This window comes from Oncorhynchus mykiss, chromosome 31 (assembly GCF_013265735.2).
Source record: "Oncorhynchus mykiss isolate Arlee chromosome 31, USDA_OmykA_1.1, whole genome shotgun sequence".
NCBI lineage: Eukaryota > Metazoa > Chordata > Actinopteri > Salmoniformes > Salmonidae > Oncorhynchus > Oncorhynchus mykiss.
Window position 1 is genome coordinate 38854214 of NC_050571.1, and position 20069 is coordinate 38874282.

Here is a 20069-nt window from a genome sequence, read left to right on the forward strand (position 1 = left end):
GGAGCTCTGTCAGAATAACCATCGGGTTCTTGGTCACCTCCCTGACCAAGGCCCTTCTCCCCTGATTGCTCAATTTGGCCAGGCGGCCAGCTCTAGGAAGAATGTTGGTGGTTCCTAACTTATTCAATTTAAGAATGATGGAGGCCACTGTGTTCTTGGACCTTCAATGCTGCAGAAATGGTATCCTTTCACAGATCTGTGCCCCGACACAATCCTCTCATAGCTTGGTTATTGCTCTGACATGCACAATCAACTTTTGGACCTTATATAGGCGTGTGCCTTTCCAAATCATGCCCAATTAATTGAACTTACCACAGGTGGACTCCAATCAAGTTGCAGAATCATCTCAAGAATGGTCAATGGAAAAATACAAACCTCCAAACTAGCTTCAATGCCATACAACACTCTTTCCATGGCCTCCAAATGTTCTTAAATGCTAGTAAAACTAAATGCATGCTCTTCAACCGATCGCTGCCCGCACACCCGCCCGCCCGACTAGCATTACTAATCTGGACAGTTCTGACTTAGAAAATGTGGACAACTGCAATTATCTAGGTGTCTGGTTAGACTGTAAACTCTCCTTCCAGACTCACATTAAGCATCTCCAATCCAAAATGATGTCTAGAATCTGCTTCCTATTTCGCAACAAAGCCTCCTTCACTCATGCTGCCAAACATACCCGCTAAAACTGACTATCCTACCGATCCTGACTTCGGCGATGTCATTTACAAAATAGCCTCCAACACTCAGCATTGGATGTAGTCTATCACAGTGCCATCCGTTTTGTCACTAAGGCCCCATATACTACCCACCACTGTGCTCTCGTTGGCTAGCCCTCGCTACATATTTGTCGCCAAACTCACTGACTCCAGGTTATCTATAAGTCTTTTCTAGGTAAAGCCCCACCTTATCTCAGCTCACCGGTCACCATAGCAACACCCACCCGTAGCACACACTCCAGCAGGTATATTTCTCTGGTCATCTCCAAAGCCTTTCCTTCCAGTTCTCTGCTGCCAATGACCGGAACGAATTGCGAAAGTCACTGAAGCTGGAGACTTATATCTCCCTCACTAACTATAAGCATCAGCATCAGAGCAGATTACCTTTCAATTACCTTGAATTACCTTGAATCCATTTTTGAATAAGGCTAACAAAATGTGGAAAAAGGGATCTGAATACTTTCCAAATGTTAGAATCAACTATGACAGCAATTACAGCTTTATGTCTTTCTGGGTAAGTATCTAAGAGCTTTGCAGATCTGGATTGTACAATATTGTTTTTATTTTTTACACTTATTTAACTAGGCAAGTCAGTTAAGAACAAATTCTAATTTATAATGACAGCCTAGGAACAGTTCTGCCCCTTGTTCAGGGGCAGAACGACAGATAGATTTTTTACCTTGTCAGGTCGGGGATTCGATCTTGCAGCCTTCGGTTACTGGCCCAACGCTCTAACCACTAGGCTACCCGCAGCCCCAATATTGCCACCTTAATATTTATTTAATTCTTCGAGCTCTGTCAAGTTGGTTGTTGATCATTGGTAGACAGCTGTTTAAGTTTTCCCATAGATTTCAAAGCCGATTTAAGACACAACAAACTCGGCCACTCGGGAACATTCAATGTCGTCTTGGTAGTCTAGGAGGAAGGCCATATAAGGTAGGCCAGCCGATAGAGATTTGTCTTAAGGTCAGTTTTAATAGCAACCTGAATAGCCCTGAGTTTATCAGAAAATGAGTTCCATGGGCGTGGGAGGAAAAGGCACGGCCCCCCGTTATTCGGAGCCTGGTCCTGGGGGCATGGAGCAGTTTTGCGTGGCTTGAACGGAGGGTGCGTGGAGGTTCATAGGGGGAGAGTAGGTCTGACAGGTAGGCGGGGCTGACGCCATTTAGGGCTTTGTAGACAAGGAGGATCATTTTATAGTCAATTATTTGAGGAACAGGTAGCCAATGGAGAACAGCAATGATAGAGGTGATGTGAGTAGACTTTTTAGTTTGTGTCAGAATCCAAGAGGCACAGTTTTGGATGAGCTGTAGTTTATGAATTGAATTTGAAGGCAGGCCCCCCCAAGTACTGTGTTCCCATAATTCTGGAGAAAATGAATGCATGGCTTAGCCTTTCTGCGTCAGATGTGGTGAGAGATTTAGGCGGGAGATGTTCTTCAAGTGAAAGAATGACGTTTTACAGACATGACTACTGTGGGCATTGAAATAGAGTGTGGGATCAAATTTCATACCCAAATTAGGGATGGCTGGGGAGAGGGGGATGATGCGTCCATGTAGTGGGGTAATAATGATCATATATGCATATTATATACACCTCACATGCGACTCGTAATAAGACTATGCAATTAATGTTAACAAAGTCTATTAAATGAGGTATGATTTAGCAATATGCAAGAGACTATAGTTGTTACAGTAATAGGCAAAGAGATGTCTGAGAAGGGAATTCTAACTACAGGTGCATTGAATTACTTTATAAAATGTATGGATTCACATACAAAAGCATGAAGCTTAAGTTACAAAGCATGAAGCTTAAGTTACAAAGCATGAAGCTTAAGTTACAAAGCATGAAGCTTAAGTTACAAAGCATGAAGCTTAAGTTACAAAGCATGAAGCTTAAGTTACAAAGCATTGACAAGCCTTACATGGCATTTGTGTAAGCTTGATCAGAGAGAGGAAGAGAAAGAAACCATGGGTCATGGGAGAGGGAGAGAGTGTAGATATCTCACCAGCGCAGGTCAGGAACAGAAGAGAAAGAGACAATGAATCCAAGACCCTTCATAACATCTGAGTTGTTTGGATACAAATGTCTGATTTGTTGACCAATAGCATTACTGTAAAGTTAAATTCCAATCAAAAGACAACATAGCCTCTGCTTCTCAGAGGTGCGACAGATTGGGGGTTGGAGAGGCAATACAGAGAAGGCTGAATTCCTGAGAAGAAAACAACACATTTTTTTATAAGTGCTGATAAGAAGAGTCACTTTGGGGGCTGCCCTACAGCCATCCATGACAGGCGGATGCTGCAGGAGTTGGTGGTCTGCTGGGGGGTGCCTATCAGCCTCTGTCGTGCTGCTGCTGAGTTGGAGGAAGCTGTTCTGCATCCAATATTTTACTTCTTCCAGACAGTTGGACAATGTTGACAGAGCAGATGTTGTGTCAGGCTTTGTTTCAACGTACACCTGTGTGTCGTCTGCATAGCAGTGGAATTAGACACTGTGCTGTCTGAAGATCTGGATAAGTGGGAGCAAGTAAAGCAGGAAGAGGAGAGGTCCCAACACCGACCCCTTGTGGGACACTGCAGGTTAAGGTGGACTCCTCTGATTTTTCCTCACCTAGGGTGATGTACTGCTTGCGGTTAGAGAGGTAGGAGGTGAACCAGTTAAGTGCAGTCCCACAAATGGCAGTGTGCTCTCTGATGCGCTGCAGTAGAATGGTGTGATCTATTGTGTCAAAAGCACCGAGGTCCAGAATAATCAAGATGGTGGAGGATCCTGTATCTGCAGCATTGAGCATTTCATTTACAACCTTCACCAGGGCTGTCTCAGTACTGAACATAAGTGTAAAGCCAGATGGGAGAGCCTGATAAAGCTTGTAAGCACTGAGGTGCAAGTGAAGCCGTGGGTTATGAGCCAGTGTGGGGTTGGAGGATACAATGTTTTGTTGAATTGCGTTGATTTTAGCCTTGAAGAACTTAGCAAATCGGTTGCATTGTTCGGTAGTTGTTCTGGGAGGGCGTCTGTAGGGTGGAGGAGGCGACTGATGGTAGAAAACAAGGTCCTGGGATTTCCTCGGTCATAGTCTTTAATGGCAGAGCGGTCTTCTTTTAGTGATTTGAAATACATTATATGTTTTCTCATTTAGCAGACACCCTTATCCAGAGCAACTTATAGTAGTGAGTGCATACATATTCGTACTGATCCCCTGTGGGAATCAAACCCACAATCCTGTCATTGCAAGCGCGATGCTCAACCAACTGAGCCACACAGGAAATAGCATGCTTGGTGGTCATTATAGGCCAGTAGGTGGACAGTTAGGGCAGCACTTCTCAACAGACGCTCTAAACTGAGGCCGTGGGTCTTCATGCTGCGCAGCTCCTCTGGGAACCATGGGGAGGACCGTTGGAAGGATACTTCACATGTTTTTTCAGGGGCAAGGCTGTTGCTTTGAGTGCTATTATATAGGTAGACCATTTCATCAGGGGTGGAGTCAAGGCAGTCAGTCAGCCTGTAGGGCAGAGTGAACAGTCTCCTGGAAGAGGGATGTGTCAAGGGACTTGATGTTTCTGAATTTAATATTGTGCTTGGGGCGAAGCTGAAGTGAAGGAGTACTCACAGACATCGCCACGGCCCTTTGGTCAGATACACCTAGCTCATGTACATCTAGGACTTCTCCAGTGATGAGGTTTAGTTGTATAACTGTTGGGTTCACCTTGGGGCCATAGTAGGGGCTGTACCAAATGTTTATGTATTATAATAATTGATTATGCTTATGTTGTATTAATAGAAGGGGGAGAGTTATAAGACCCCTCCCTCTTTGAATTTATAGGGTCCTAGACTACAGATGAACAATATATATATATATATATATATATATATATATATAGGTTTAATATTGTTCCACAATTATTTTCTAGTCTCTTCTTCTTATAAAGAAATGGTCTGAGGGATGTGTGAATTATGGCAGTCAATACAGGGTGTCTGTGACAAAAGAACCCTGCAGGGGAGTGAAAGAGAAAGGAGACTAGTCAGACATTCCACTATAAATCAACTTGGGGAGTGGACATTTACTGCTGAGCCTTTAGATAACACTGAAACTATTGTTTGTATTTGTGTGTATGGATGGGATTGGTCTCATGAGTAGAAGGTAATGATGTAGGCATTGACATCACTAAGGCTGGGCTTTGGGATTAATAAAATAACTTGGACCCTTGACTATTTTCCAGAACTTACTCGGAAACATGCGTGCTATGTTCCTGTTGTCAACTTCTGTCTGTAATTGCATTAATAAAGATGATTGATTTAATTGATTAAATATATTGTCTGATTGCTAATTTCACCAATGAGCCAATAATTGACAAGGAACAAGGAACGAACCCCAACATAACCACGATTGTGTGTGGGGACATTGACATGCTGTACCAGTCAAACAAGTTCAGGAAGTCAGTAGCAGAGGAGCATTTTGTTGAATCAATGTGAATGAAATCACCTAGGATTACAACATTGGAGAGGGAAGGACACAGAGGTGATCAGCTCAGAAAACTCTGTTACAAGAGACTTTTTTGGAGAGGCGAAAGATAAGTATCACAGTGAGAGAACTGGGAGTCTTCATTCTAAAAGCCATGTACTCAAATAATAAAGACAGCAGGGGCAGGCAACATTTTCAGATCAAAACAGTCTGCGGACAAAAGCAAGACCACCACCCCTGCCATGGGCACAAGCCTTTTCCAGATATTTAGTTTCATTGAGTAGGTATAAATGACCATTTCTGTGCCATGTTTCCGTCAAACATATTAGTCCCAGGTCATTGTTAGTGATAAACTATTGTACTAGTAGAGACTTATTTGTTAGAGACTATACATTCAACAGTGCTTAGTCTTAAAGGGGCCTCAGATAGAGGTGGTACATGGACTTTTTTAACAGGCCGCAGAGTCAGAATCTATGCTGTATAGAGAAAGGGAGACATACAGTTCTGTGTGGACTGTTTTATGAATGGAATTCGTACCGGCCTGTGAGCTTTTCTGTACTATAGAAATTGAAAAAGTCACTTTTTTTTTGCTACTTACTCAGGGTTTGTTTAATCCTCTTGAGTAAAATATGCGAGTGAGTGTCCCCCATTTCTGTACTTTGTAGTCCTCAGGAGATAGTAGGTGAGACACTTCAATGCAGGTATTAAAAATAAAACAAAAAATATATACTTTGTTGGTGGCAGGAAAGTCCAATTGCTTAACTGATTTTAACATTGAGGTTCATAATTACTACATTAAAATGATCAGTACTTGATTAGCTACTCAAAAACAAAAGTGTATTCAGGAAAAAAATTCACATTTTAAAAACAACACTAAATTGCAACTAAAATAACAGAGCAATACTGCCCTACAAAGGCAAAACGCAGTAACTACTAATTTGGTTAAAAGTATTTTGTCTGTTCTAATGGCCAGGTATATTATCTGATTAATGTGATATTCCTGACAGTAGAACAAGCCAGGTGATAAGAATATATCATTAAGTATCAGAAATTGCTGTCTGCCTAGACAGAAAAAGACTTTGAAGTCAGATTTTGCTTAAAAGAAAATGATGCAGTGCTGCATTTTCCCTTTGTAGGGCAGAATAAGCCTAGGCTGCCATAAAGGCACCATGGCAACCATGGAATCAAATGGACAATAAGAGTATCACATTTATATAGTCCCAGTCGGTATTAGATACAGTGCCTTCAGAAAGTATTCATACCCCTTGACTTATTCTACATTTTGTTGTTGTGTTGTTATGTGTTAATAACATTTAGACTACGTTACCCAGCAGGCTATGCGGGCGCGGGAGTTGGTTAAAGAATGCCTTGCATGGCTAAACATGGACTTTTCTAGCTGAAGTATATGTTCATTAAAAGTAGTTAAACCTACGCCCCTGTTTGTCATTATATAAGGAACAAACATAACAGTTTTGACAGCCTGAATTTAAAATGGATTAAATAGTTTTTTCTCTCACCCATCTACACATAATACTCTATAATGATAAAGTGAAAATATGTTTTTAGACATTTTTGCAAATCTATAAAAATTAAATGGATAAATATCTAATTTACATAAGTATTCACACCACTGAGTCAATACATGTTAGAATCACCTTTGGCAGTGAATCTTCCTGGGTTTGGCTCTAAGAGGTTAGCACACCTGGATTATACAATATTTGCACATTATACTTAAAACAAATTACTCAAGCTCTGTCAAGGTGTTTGTTGATCATTTCTAGACAACCATTTTCAAGTCTTGCCATAGATTTTCAAGCAAATTTAAGACTAAACTAACTCGGCCAATGGGGAACATTCAATGTCGTCTTGGTAAGCAACTGTATAGTTTGCCTTGTGTTTTAAGTTATTGTTTGTACTGAAAGTGCATTTGTCTTCCACTTCAGACTGAACCAGGTTTTTGCATGTGCTTAGCTCTAGTCCATTTCATTTTTATCCTAAAATAGTCCCTAGTCCTTGCTGATGACAAGCATACCCATAACATGCAGCCACCACCAGGCTTGAAAATATGACGTAGAACTTGGCGTGTGTTGGATTTGCCCCAAACATAATGCTTTGTATTCAGCTTTTTTTTCAGTTTTACTTAATGCCATAATGCAAACAGGATGTATGTTTTGGAATATTTTTATTCTGTACAGGCTTCCTTCTTTTCACTAAATAATTTAGGTTAGTATTGTGGAGCAACTAAAATGTTGTTGATCCATCCTCTCCTATCACATACATTATACTCAAACTGTTTTAAAGTCACCAGTGGCCTCATGGTGAAATCCCTGAGCGTTTTCCTTCCTCTCCGGCAATTGAGTTAGGAAGGACGCCTGTATCTTTGTAGTGACTGGGTGTATTGATACACCATCCGAAGTGTAATTACAAACTTCACTATGCTCAAAGGGATATTTAATGTCTGCTTTTTTTTTACCCATCTACCAATAGGTGCCCTTCTTTGCAAGGCTTTGGAAAACCTCCCTGGCCTTTGTGGTTGAATCTGTGTTTGAAATGTACTGCTCGACTGAGGGACCTTACAGATAATTGTATGTGTGGGGTACAGAGATGAGGTAGTTATTCGAATATCATGTTAAACACTATTATTGCACACAGAGTGAGTCCATGTAACGTGTGACTTGTTAAAAAACATTTTTACTCATTAACTTATTTAGGTTTGCCACAACAAAGGGGTTTAATACTTATTAGTTCAAGACAGCTTTTCATTTTTTCTTAATATCGTAAAAAAAATCCTAAAAACATCAATTCCACATTATGAGGTATTGTGTATTGTGTGACACAAAATCAAAATTTAATCAATTTTAAATTCACACTATAACACCAAAATGTGGAAAAAGTTGAGAGGTTTGAATACTTTCTGAAGGCACTGTAGAACGCCGCGTCCCGCCTGCCTGTGGCTCAATAGCAAATACTTGACCTTTTTCAAACTATTTTTGTTGACTGGTTTTTTTTTATTCAGTTACAAAACTACATTTACGAAAAGTACACATCTAAAGATTAGTTTTCAACATTGCCTGCTCCTGAGCATTCTCACTACTTCGAAAAACGTAATTCGAAAAACGTAATATTGTAGGGCTTCTCTCATGGCCCTTCTCATGACAGTGCATGACATTTATGGTTCCAACCGCTGTCTTTGTGAGATGCAGAGTAGGTGAACGGATGATCTCTGCATGTGTGGTTCCTTATTTCATAGTTTGTGTTCACTATTATTCTACAATAAAAATAAAGAAAACCCCTTGAATGAGTAGGTGTGTCCAAACTTTTGACTGGAAATGTAAGTATTCAGACCCTTCGCTATGAGACTTGAAATTGAGCTCAGGTGCATCCTGTTTCAATTGTTTATCCTTGAGATGTTTCTACAACTTGATTGGAGTCCACCTGTGGTAAATTAAATTGATTGGACATGATTTGGAAAGGCACACACCTGTTTATACGTCTCCCAGAGTTGACGGTGTATGGCATAGCAAAAACCAAGCCATGAGATTGAAGGAATTGTCCGGGGAAATTCTGCAGCATTGAAGGTCCACAAGAACACAGTGGACTCCATCATTCTTAAATGGAAGAAGCTTGGAACCACTAAAACTCTTCCTAGAGCTGACCACTCGGCCAAACTGAGCAATTGGGGAACAAGGGTCTTGGTCAGGGAGATGACCAAGAACCCGATGGTCACTCTGACAGAGCTCCAGAATTCCTCTGTGGAAATGGGAGAACCTTCCAGAAGGACAACCATATCTGCAGCCCTCCACCAATCAGGCCTTTATGGTAGACTGGCCAGACGGAAGCCACTCATCAGTAAAAAGGCACATGATAGCCCGCTTGGAGTTTGCCAAACGACACCTACAGTAAAGGGCTCTCAGACCATGAGAAACAAGATTCTTTGGTGTGATGAAACCAAGATTGAACTCTTTGGCCTGAATGCCAAGCATCACATCTACAAATCAAATCAAATCAAATGTATTTATATAGCCCTTCGTACATCAGCTGATATCTCAAAGTGCTGTACAGAAACCCAGCCTAAAACCCCAAACAGCAAGCAATGCAGGTGTAGAAGCACGGTGGCTAGGAAAAACTCCCTAGAAAGGCCAAAACCTAGGAATAAACCTAGAGAGGAACCAGGCTATGTGGGGTGGCCAGTCCTCTTCTGGCTGTGCCGGGTAGAGATTATAACAGAACATGGCCAAGATGTTCAAATGTTCATAAATGACCAGCATGGTCGAATAATAATAAGGCAGAACAGTTGAAACTGGAGCAGCAGCATGGCCAGGTGGACTGGGGACAGCAAGGAGTCATCATGTCAGGTAGTCCTGGGGCATGGTCCTAGGGCTCAGGTCCTCCGAGAGAGAGAGAAAGAAAGAGAGAAGGAGAGAATTAGAGAACACACACTTAGATTCACACAGGACACCGAATAGGACAGGAGAAGTACTCCAGATATAATAAACTGACCCTAGCCCCCCGACACATAAACTACTGCAGCATAAATACTGGAGGCTGAGACAGGAGGGGTCAGGAGACACTGTGGCCCCATCCGAGGACACCCCCGGACAGAGCCAAACAGGAAGGATATAACCGAAGAAAACTGGCACCATGGTGGTGGGAGCAGCATCATGCTGTGGGGATGTTTTTCAGCGGCAGAGGCTGGGAGACTAGTCAGGATCGAGGATGAACGGAGCAAAGTACAGAGAGATTCTTGATGAAAACCTCCTCCAGAGCGCTCACAACCTCAGACTGGGGCGAAGGTTCAACTTCAGGCCTTCCAAGTGGCGCAGTGGTCTAAGGCCCTGCATCGCAGTGCTAGCTGTGCCACTAGAGATTCTGGGTTCGAGTCCAGGCTCTGTCGCAGCCAGTCGTGACCGGGAGACCCATGGGGTGGCGCACAATTAGTCCAGGTGAGAGGAGGGTTTGGCAGGCAGGGATATCCTTGTCCTATCGCGCACTAGCGACTCCTGTGCCGGGCTGACACGGTTGCGACTCCTGTGCCGGGCTGACACGGTTGCCAGGTGTACGGTGTTTCCTCAAACACATTGGTGCGGCTGGCTTCCGGGTTAAGTGGGCATTGTGTCAAGAAGCAGTGCGGCTTGGTTGGGTTTTGGAGGACGCACGGCTCTCGACCTTCGCCTCTCCTGAGTCCGTATGGGAGTTGCAGCAATGAGACAAGACTAACAACTGTATGTCAGCTACTACAGTGAGTATATTTGGCTCAAAATTAGGAGTTGACAATTAAAATTGACATTATTAGAAAGAAGATTCTCTTCGACTGTGGGTATGTAATTTAGCAATATTCATAAAAACATTGCGGGGAAAATATGCGGACCCCCGGTTGAATACCCCTGCAGTAGATGCATATACGCTAATATGCTCAATTATATCCACTCAACACTGATTGCACATAAAGGAAGAGTATTACATAGGAACAGAGTGTTTGCTTTGTTATCCAACTGATCTTGTGTCCTTCGGTCAGCCTGTTCATTGCTGCTCGCTGCTATGTTTTAAGTTTGTGGATCTATATTAAACAGACCAGATGGAAATCGAGTGGTTTCGAACAGTCCATTTGTGCTGCCTCCCCCGAGGCATTAAAGGAAAACTCTGCCCCAAAACAATCATTTGGTATTTGTTTCATTAGTCCATTGTTGATATACACTGAGTATACCACACATTGGGAACACCTTCCTAATATTGAGTTGCAACTTTCCCTATTTGGAGTTTCTAAATAACGCAACTTCATATTAAACCACGACTGACATGGTATCAAATAACAAGCAACAAACAATTCCTTATCGAATAAACAGGTTTCTTTTCTTCCAAGTTTGTGCATATAATCCTTTGATTATATCCAATGTTTTCTCAATTTTCATTGGCAGAATCAGATGTTTTCAATTCATTAGTAACTTTATTCTTAGTATAACAGAGGTCACTGACAAGGATATTCAAATCGCAAATGACCCATCTTTCAAAAACACTTTTGAATTGAATGACGAGTATAGGATTTCACACTTTAGGTCAAATACAAATCTTGGATTCAATTTAGTCATTACACATGCATTGCATTAGATGTCAGATGTACAGAAGATTATTCTTTCTTCATATATTTCATTCTTTGAATATCAGCACGATTCAAATTTGTCCTCAAATATGTCCCCATCAGAACATCAATATTCAAAACCAGATTGCTGATTTCCATTCTTCCCCTTTAGTCAGGACCCAATGAGTGTACTCGATGGTCAATTAACTTGCAAGGAAAATGGAAATCAACACACCAGAACTTTGAATACCATTGATATTTTAGTATTTCCATGGAGTCTTATCATTTCCTTTATGCCTGATTATAAATCCCCTCAGATACAGCATAAAGGAATTATTTCTGATGCCCACTTAACTGAATGCTATTATCCTTTTACACATTTCCTGTCGGAACCTGGACTTATTGAATTTGAAAAGAATAATTGTCTTTTCCTCTGGCATGAGGCCCCAATTCAATAGATTGCTGCTTCAATTAAATCCTCTGTGGCCGTGTGTAACAGTGTTGAGATTGTGCAGTAACCTCATTTCACATCTTGAAATGTCTCCACTCGTGCTAACGAAATGGTAACTTTCGGTGTCGTAACGGGCAAAGACGCTGTCAAGCGGGCGGTAACGTGTTTGCGAAGCAGAGGGTACCTGGAGCCTTTGCAAGGACATTGTGCCGAGACAGGGAAGAAAGCAAAACTGCAAAGCAGTCACATCCGTCACGTGTGGCGCTACTGTACATATGCAGTGATTGAGGTTGGCCCCTGACACTCTCCTATGTCTCCGTGTAATCTTAAGTAAAGCTAGTTCTACAACAACAGTGTTGTCTAAAGACCTTGTTGACATTTATTTTCATTGCTATTTTTTTTTTTTGTCCAGCTCTTACGTGGATCTGCGTCAGTCATTGATATCTTCCTTCCCTCCGTCTCTTCCTCATCCAGTGCTGGTGGCAGTTCCAGAGCTGTGTCAGTGCAGAGATCTGGAGCTGGACTGTGACGGTGCCCAGTTTCACCATGTCCCAGCCGTGTCCGTTAACGTCACCATGATGTGAGTTGCCGCACACATTTTGAATACATACATTTGCATCTGACTGGAAGTGTGCAGATGCACTTTTTCCTGTTTCTCCTATGAATTGGAAGAGAAAAACGACTTAAACAAAGTGTGCCTCTCGCACTTAGCTAATGAGTGTCTCGATGGAGGTTTCATTGAGGTCCTGTAGACTGCTGCGGCACGCTCCGCATTGCTAAATTTCAATTAAATTACTTTCTTCACTAATTCAAAGCTTATCTCCGTAACCTCAGGTAACATGGCCACCGTGGTAATCGAGGTGGAATGAGCTTAGATAATGACTAAAATGGCAAAATTATGCATTCTCTGTCACAATATAAAGAAAGATGCTCCTTCTGTTTGGAATAATGATATGTTCCATCACCAATTCTATTTCAAATGTAATTGGAAGATTTTCCCGAATACACACAATGTGGTCACATAGAAATGTGATTAGTTCCAACCTCAAACAGACAATGAGCCGAGAACCTAGTAATTCAAATGAAAAGGTTTTTACTTTTTTTAAATTCACACAGTATTGTTTGGTGGCACAATGTTGTGTTTGTTGTTGTTTATTTATCTGGTCGACCTTATGAACTAATCACATCCCATAGGTCCCTGCAAAGGAACCGACTTCGGATATTGAACGGTGACATATTCTATAAGTACCAGAGTCTTCAGAAACTGTAAGTTGTCGTTGAATTATTGATTGCATTTTTAAAATGTCTTCAGGCGAGAGAAGTCACTTGATTAAGTTGTAGTCGGCAAGTAAATATTTTGATAGCACTTCAAAAACACTCTCTAATAGACTAACCACTCAAGGCCTCTGTGACAGCCACAGACAATATCAAAGCATTTCCCGTCCCCTTTTGATGGTTGTGATGGCCAAAACAAGCTTGCATTGGCTGTGTTGAACATTCATTCAGCAAGACTTACCTTCAGATGATGGTTGTAAGGAAAAACAAACTTTCAAGATTGTCATTCAGTCTTGTTGTGCTATCACATTTGAGGCCAGATTACTGGATTATTCTCTTTTTTTTTTGGAAGGGGGCCACACCGCTAATATATGAACACGTCATAAGCAATGGCAAAATGTGTAGAATTGCAGGGAATTCGCTTTAAAACAGCTACTTTTTTTGGCTAAATGTATTAAGTCATTCAAAAGGACTCATTTGTTATGCAGCTTGTCAGACCGTGTAATGGTTGCTGCAGGCATTCATTCACTGACTCCATCATCAATATGATTATTCATTGAAAGATCTTTTGAGATAGGGGCTTCCCGAGTGGATCAGCAGGTCTAAGGCACTCCATTGAGGTGTTAGAGGCATCACTACAGACCAGAGTTTGATCCCGGGTTGTATCACAACAGGCCGTGATCGGGAGTCCCATAGGGCGGCTCACAATTGGCCCAGCTCCTTGTGGTGGGCCGGGCGCCTGCAGGCTGACCTCAGTCATCAGGTGAATGGTGTTTCGTCCAACACATTGGTGCGGCTGGCTTTCGGGTTAAGAGGGCGGGTGTTAAGAAGCGCGGTTTGGCAGGTAATGTTTCGGAGGACACATGACTCAACCTTCACCTCCTGAGCCCGTTGGGGAGTTGCAGCGATGTAACAAGATCAAAATTGGGGTGGTAAAAATAATATATTAAGCAGGGCTGCTTTTGAATGCCAGAGACTGTAAGTTGGTGAGTGTGGAGCAAGGAGCAGAGTTTAATATGAGCAGATTTAAAGAATTGTGTTTGCCTTCTCTCCCACTCTGGTACTGCTCAGCCACGCTCTGCCTAGCATTTTTTATTTCCTGTATCACAATTTTTTGAATTAGGCCTATTCTGTACTAATTATTTTGCCTACCCCACCCACAGTAGCCTATACAGTGCATTCGGAAGGTATTCAGACACCTTTACTTTTTCCACATTTTGTTATGTTGCTTCCTTATTCTAAAATGGATTAAATTGTTTTTTCCCCCTAATCAATCTACACACAATACACCATAACTACAAAGTGGAAAACTTTATAAAAACAGATCCCTTCACAGCACGTTCGTATTGATAAGTGAGTGTTAATATCCAGTTCTCTCTTTTTTAGTTCAGTTTTATACAACTCCTCAACAATTTGAAACATTGTTTTTCTTCCATGGAATGGCGGTAGCTCTTCATGTTCCGTTTTAGCCTTTTTTTTTTTGCATGTTGGTGCCAACTGGTGTATAACGTGAGGTTAGGACAGAGACTAAGAGACTATTGAGTTTTGATTGGCTCAAAATAAACTGCTCGTCATGCAGCTTCTGACAGCTGATTTGTAATAGCTGTCAATTTAAACATATCACTAGCAATATAGTATAATATGATTGGTTACTGGAATCTCACTGATAAGTACTGATAAGTATTCAACATTAGTTGACCTGCGTAACATAATACCATAAGGGGATTGCTTAGACCACACTTACCGATAAGACTAGTTATCTCACGCAATCTGGCAGAGAAGTAGCCTATGTGAGTGCTTTAATAACAGTAACCTAAACGCACAGTTAAAGTATCCATCACTAATAAATGAATGAACTTCAGAAATAATAATAATAATAGTTTATGCTGCGAACAACATGCTTTTATTAGCCTACCAGAATCACCTACAAAAAGAGGATTGTGATAGGCCTTTACTTCAAAGGTAACAGGAAAAAATAAATGTAATTACTGAAATAAAATGAAGAGAAAGTAAACTTTCATGATGCCACTGTTAAATGTTTGAAGTGTTGGCTAATGGTTTACAGAAACATAAGTCATCTATACGATTTTCAATCGCACCGATGACAACAATCTTTTAATTTGATGATTGCATAATGGATAGATTTGGAGGAAGGGTTGCAAAATAAATCTTTGCATTGCAGGGATCAACTTCCTGTTGCAGTTTTAAAGCCTCATGCATTAATAGCAGTAATAATAATAATAATAATCAATTACTACCTTACTATTCTGCACAGGCTGACGTAGACCGATTAAGCTATTTCAAACACCTCAAGCTACCAGGAGTCAAAAGCCACCTACTGTGCAAAACATGTCTCGTTATTTGGAAAACAATGTTGTGGGAAGTCGTTTTTATTCGCAGGAAGAAGTTTAACTAATGCCTAATTGTGGGGTCTTTGGTAAACAAAATTGTCACAATTACATAGCGACGTTTTTATCAATCAGGGCATTTGAAGCAGAGCAGTGATCTTCATGCCTTCTGCCACACCTGGTCTGAAATCCCAAAAACGATTTGTACCTTTGGTGATTTAGATAATTAACTAGTATTTTTAAGGGCTGAAGGTTACCAGCGCGGATTTGATTTCACGCACCAATAAGCTGTCTTCTTTTGGTGATATCACCATTGCGCATGCCCTCGGTGACTAAAACACCAGTCTCAAGGTCAACAGTGAAGAGGCGAGTCAGGGATGCTGGCCTTCTAGGCAGAGTTCCTCTGTCCAGTGTCTGTGTTCTTTTTCCCATCTTAATCTTGTCTTTTTATTGGCCAGTCTGAGATATGGCTTTTCCCTTGAACTCTGCCTAGAAGGCCAGCATCCCAGAGTCGCCTCTTCACTGTTGACGATGAGACTGGTGTTTTAGCAGGTACTATTTAATGAAGCTGCCAGTTGAGGACTTGTGAGGCGTCTGTTCCTCAAACTAGACACTAATGTACTTGTCCTCTTGCTCAGTTGTACACCGGGGCCTCCCACTCTTCTTTCTATTCTGGTTAGAGCCGTTTGCGCTGTTCTGTAAAGGGAGTAGCACATAGCGTTGTGATCTTCAGTTTCTTGGCAATTTATTGCATGGAATAGAATCACTTCTCAGAACAAGAATAGACTGACGAGTTTCAGAAGAAACAAAAGTTCTTTGTTTCTGGCCATTTTGAGCCTGTAATCAAACCCACAAATGCTGATGCCCCAAATACTCAACTAGTCTAAAGAAGGCCAGTTATATGGCTTCTTTAATCAGCTCAACAGTTTTCAGCTGTGCTAACATAATTGCAAAAGTGTTTTCTAAAGATCAATTAGCCTTTTAAAATGATAAACTTACGTTAGCTAACACAGCGTGCCATTGGAACACAGGAGTGATGGTTGCGGATAATGGGCCTCTGTACGCCTATGTAGATATTCCATTAAAAATCTGCCATTTCCAGCTACAATAATCATTTACAACATTAACATTGTCTACACTGTATTTCTGATCAATTTGATGTTATTTCAATGTAGTTGTGGTTTTCTTTCAAAAACAAGGAAATGTCTAAGTGACTGTTACAGGAATTAAATTCCTCTATGTTTTAATACCCAAATAAAATTAAACACTCTGTCAATTCCTAAGAATTTGTAAGACTCTTATTTGCATAAAATGGACAGAGACCAGTCTCAAAATCAACCAGCAGCGTTTATTCTCGAGAGTACTGAACACCACAGATTATAAACTGAAAATGGCGTCATTAGTTTTTGTACTACCCCAGCTCATCAACCAGCAGTACAATGGCTGTATAGTTCTCAAGCCTTCCCACATCGTCTCTCCCTACTATGATAATTTACGACCCAAGCCAAGGTCTGCCTGTGTAGATAAGCATTCTAGCCAGTCTGGCTATAAATTCATTAATTTCTACCAAGGAACAGACAGTCATTGTTCAAATTCTTGATTATATGTACACACATTATATTTAGTACTAAGGTTAAAAGAAAATTCATACATCTATACAGTAACATAATAGTTTTCTGATTAGTCAGTCCTGATTGAAATGTATACATAATTAGTCATTATTGATAAAAAAAATCCCTTAACAGTGACCCCAAACATTTGAATGGTAGTGTATATATAAAAAAAATTAAATAGCTTCATCTCAATGTATTTTAAAATGTTAGGCTTTTCAAATATATTCCATTCTCCTTTCTCTTGTTTATATTGGGACAATATTCCCACTAATATTCCTACATGTACAGTTGAAGTCGGAAGTTTACATACACCTTAGCCAAGTACATTTAAACTCAGTTTTTCACAATTCTTGACATTTAATCCTAGCAAAAAATCCCTGTTTTAGGTCAGTTATGAAAACCACTTTATTTAAAAAATGTGAAATGTCAGAATAATAGTAGAGTATGATTTATTTCAGCTATCATTTCTTTCATCACACTCCCAGTGGGTCAGAGCTGGTGTAACGGAGTCAGGTTTGTAGACCTCCTTGCTCACACATGCTTTTTAAGTTCTGCCCACAAATTCTCTATAGGATTGAGGTCAGGGCTTTGTGATGGCCACTTCAATACCTTTACTTTGTTGTCCTTAAGCCATTTTTCCACAACTTTGGAAGTATGTTTGGGGTCATTGTCCATTTGGAAGACCCATTTGCGACCAAGCTTTAACTTCCTGACTGATGTCTTGAGATGTTGCTTCAATATATTCACATAATTGTCCTCCTCATGATGTCATCTACTTTGTGAAGCGCATCAGTTCCTCCTGCAGCAAAGCACCCCCACAACATGATGCTGCCACCCCCGTGCTTCACGGTTGGGATGGTGTTCTTCGGCTTGCACGCCTTCCACTTTTTCCTCCAAACATAACGATGGTCATTATGGCCAAACAGTTCTCTTTTTGTTTCATCAGACCAGAGGATATTTTCCAAAAAGTATGATCTTTCACCTCATGTGCAGTTGCAAACCGTAGTCTGGATTTTTTATGTCGGTTTTGAGCGACCTTTCAGGTTATGTCGATATAGGACTAATTTTACTGTGGATATAGATACTTTTGTACCTGTTTAGTCCAGTATCTTCACAAGTTCCTTCACATTTATTTAACTACGCAAGTCAGTTAAGAACAAATTCTTATTTACAATGACGGCCTACCCCGGCCAAACCTGGACGATGGCAATACTGGTATCGTCCTGGCCCTAAAAACAGCCCTGCTTTGGAGGTAGGAAGAGCACAGGAAGGAGGAGTGGGTGGGGGGCTCTGGAGGTAGGTGCCCCGGGGACCCAAATGCAGTAGTCTGGATCACATTGGCCTTGAAACATATTGGCAGCATGGAAGTAGTAGCAAGATGAGGAGACTAAAAACATGCCTCATTGACTGCCAACAACTATCTCTCGAATAAAGTCAGCTATGCAATATTGTTTGGGTAATTTTCTTCTTCTAAAAAACTAATCAAACCACATACTATCAAAGTATCTACCAATTGGTATTTTTATTTTGTTCTACAGGGACCCGTTTATATTTAGGTCTTTAATGTATAAATGTGAGTCTTCTATACTTGTTGTAAATCATTTTCACTTGTTAGTCATCGTGGCAATTGTTCTCCTGAACACACAAATTAATGTAAGACTAAAAATAGTATTTTGAACACAATGTACTATTAGTACACAATGTTTAGTTTTAGTAAGTAGTACATATTTTGGACACAGCAAATGTTAAATTAAACAAGATATTTTTTTAACATCCTTCTAACATACTACTTTTCAGATATCTACAACATAACAGAATTCGAGCTGTGAGTCCTAACGCATTCAGAGGACTATACAATCTAACAAGACTGTAAGTTCATAATATTCATACATTGATGCGTGCACTTGACAGTGTTTATGTTGGACTTTATAAAGAAAAGGAAAAGGGGGATAAAAAGTCAGTTGTAGAACTGAATGCCTTCAACTGAAATGTGTCTCTCGCATTTAACCCAACCCCTCTGAATCAGGGAGGTGAGGGGGGCTGCCTTAACCGACATCCACGTCTTCGGCACCCAGGGAACAGTGGGTTAACTGCCTTGCTCAGGGGCAGAACGACAGATTTTTACCTTGCATGTTGTTGATTTAAGTTTTCCTTATCAAGTTGCTTATTTTTTAAATAAATTGTAAATAATTCAATGTGCATATTTAAAATCTGAATTTTCTGCTTCAGATATTTAAGCTATAACAAGATATCCATCCTGATGCCCGGGGTGTTCCAAGATCTACACAAGCTGGAGTGGTTGTAGGTTATCCTTACTGACGCAGTCTGTATATCCTGTTTGCATATATAGACTTACTGTTAACACAATGGGTACAAAGACTATATTTTTAGACAGCCTTCAGAACTCTCGCACAAAGCTTGTATCGCTACAGTTTCCTTTTAAACCAACGTTCAACCAAATACTTAATTTAATAAGAGAGCTGAAATTAAACTCTACCCTTTGTTTGTAGGATCCTTGAAAACAACAGTATCCATCAGATATCCCCCATGACCTTTTCAGGCTTGCGTTCCTTGGTACTCCTGTGAGTTTCATTTCTACCTTTACCTTCTTGAGTTGGGCTTGTTTAGCTTTTTCAATCGAATAAGTTATTTCATACGTAGCAGTGGGAAGTAGTGGTGCTGCGGGTTGCTGCACTGAAAAAATCGGAATAAAAAATTATACTATTATTTGTATTATTGCATTTTTTAAAATAAATAAATAATTCACAAAAGTATTGCACTGGACCTTTACTACTGCTGTAGGCCTGCAGCACCCCCACCCCCAAACGACTTCCCACGTCTATGCTTTCCTATGCACTTTATTGAAGTGCTCTGGTATTATTAAAGGGCCAATGTGATATGCTAAAGTATTTTGGCAGTGAGTGTTGTTTTCTTTGAATGGCACAAAAATCAGGCCGCTCTTGTTTTGTTTCTTTGTTCGCAGGGTTTTGTTGAACAACGCTCTGACAAAGCTGGATGACATCTGCCTGGAAATGCCAAGACTAAACTGGCTGTACGTTTGGAAGTCAACAAATCAAAATAGCTTTGTTATCAGCATGATATTACTTTCAAAATATGTTTTT

The 20069-nt window shown here is 40.7% G+C and overlaps 1 protein-coding gene across 1 annotated transcript in view; it reads left to right on the forward strand.

The window, feature by feature from the left end:
- The window catches only part of LOC110505132 (relaxin receptor 1-like), a 110184-nt gene that overhangs the window by 60260 nt on the left and 29855 nt on the right, over nt 1–20069 (forward strand). The window contains exons 4-9 of the mRNA XM_021584128.2: nt 12186–12291; nt 12906–12977; nt 18745–18816; nt 19177–19248; nt 19458–19529; nt 19931–19999. Coding sequence (XP_021439803.2) covers nt 12186–12291; nt 12906–12977; nt 18745–18816; nt 19177–19248; nt 19458–19529; nt 19931–19999 — 463 coding nt within the window. The remainder of the gene's footprint in view (nt 1–12185; nt 12292–12905; nt 12978–18744; nt 18817–19176; nt 19249–19457; nt 19530–19930; nt 20000–20069) is intronic.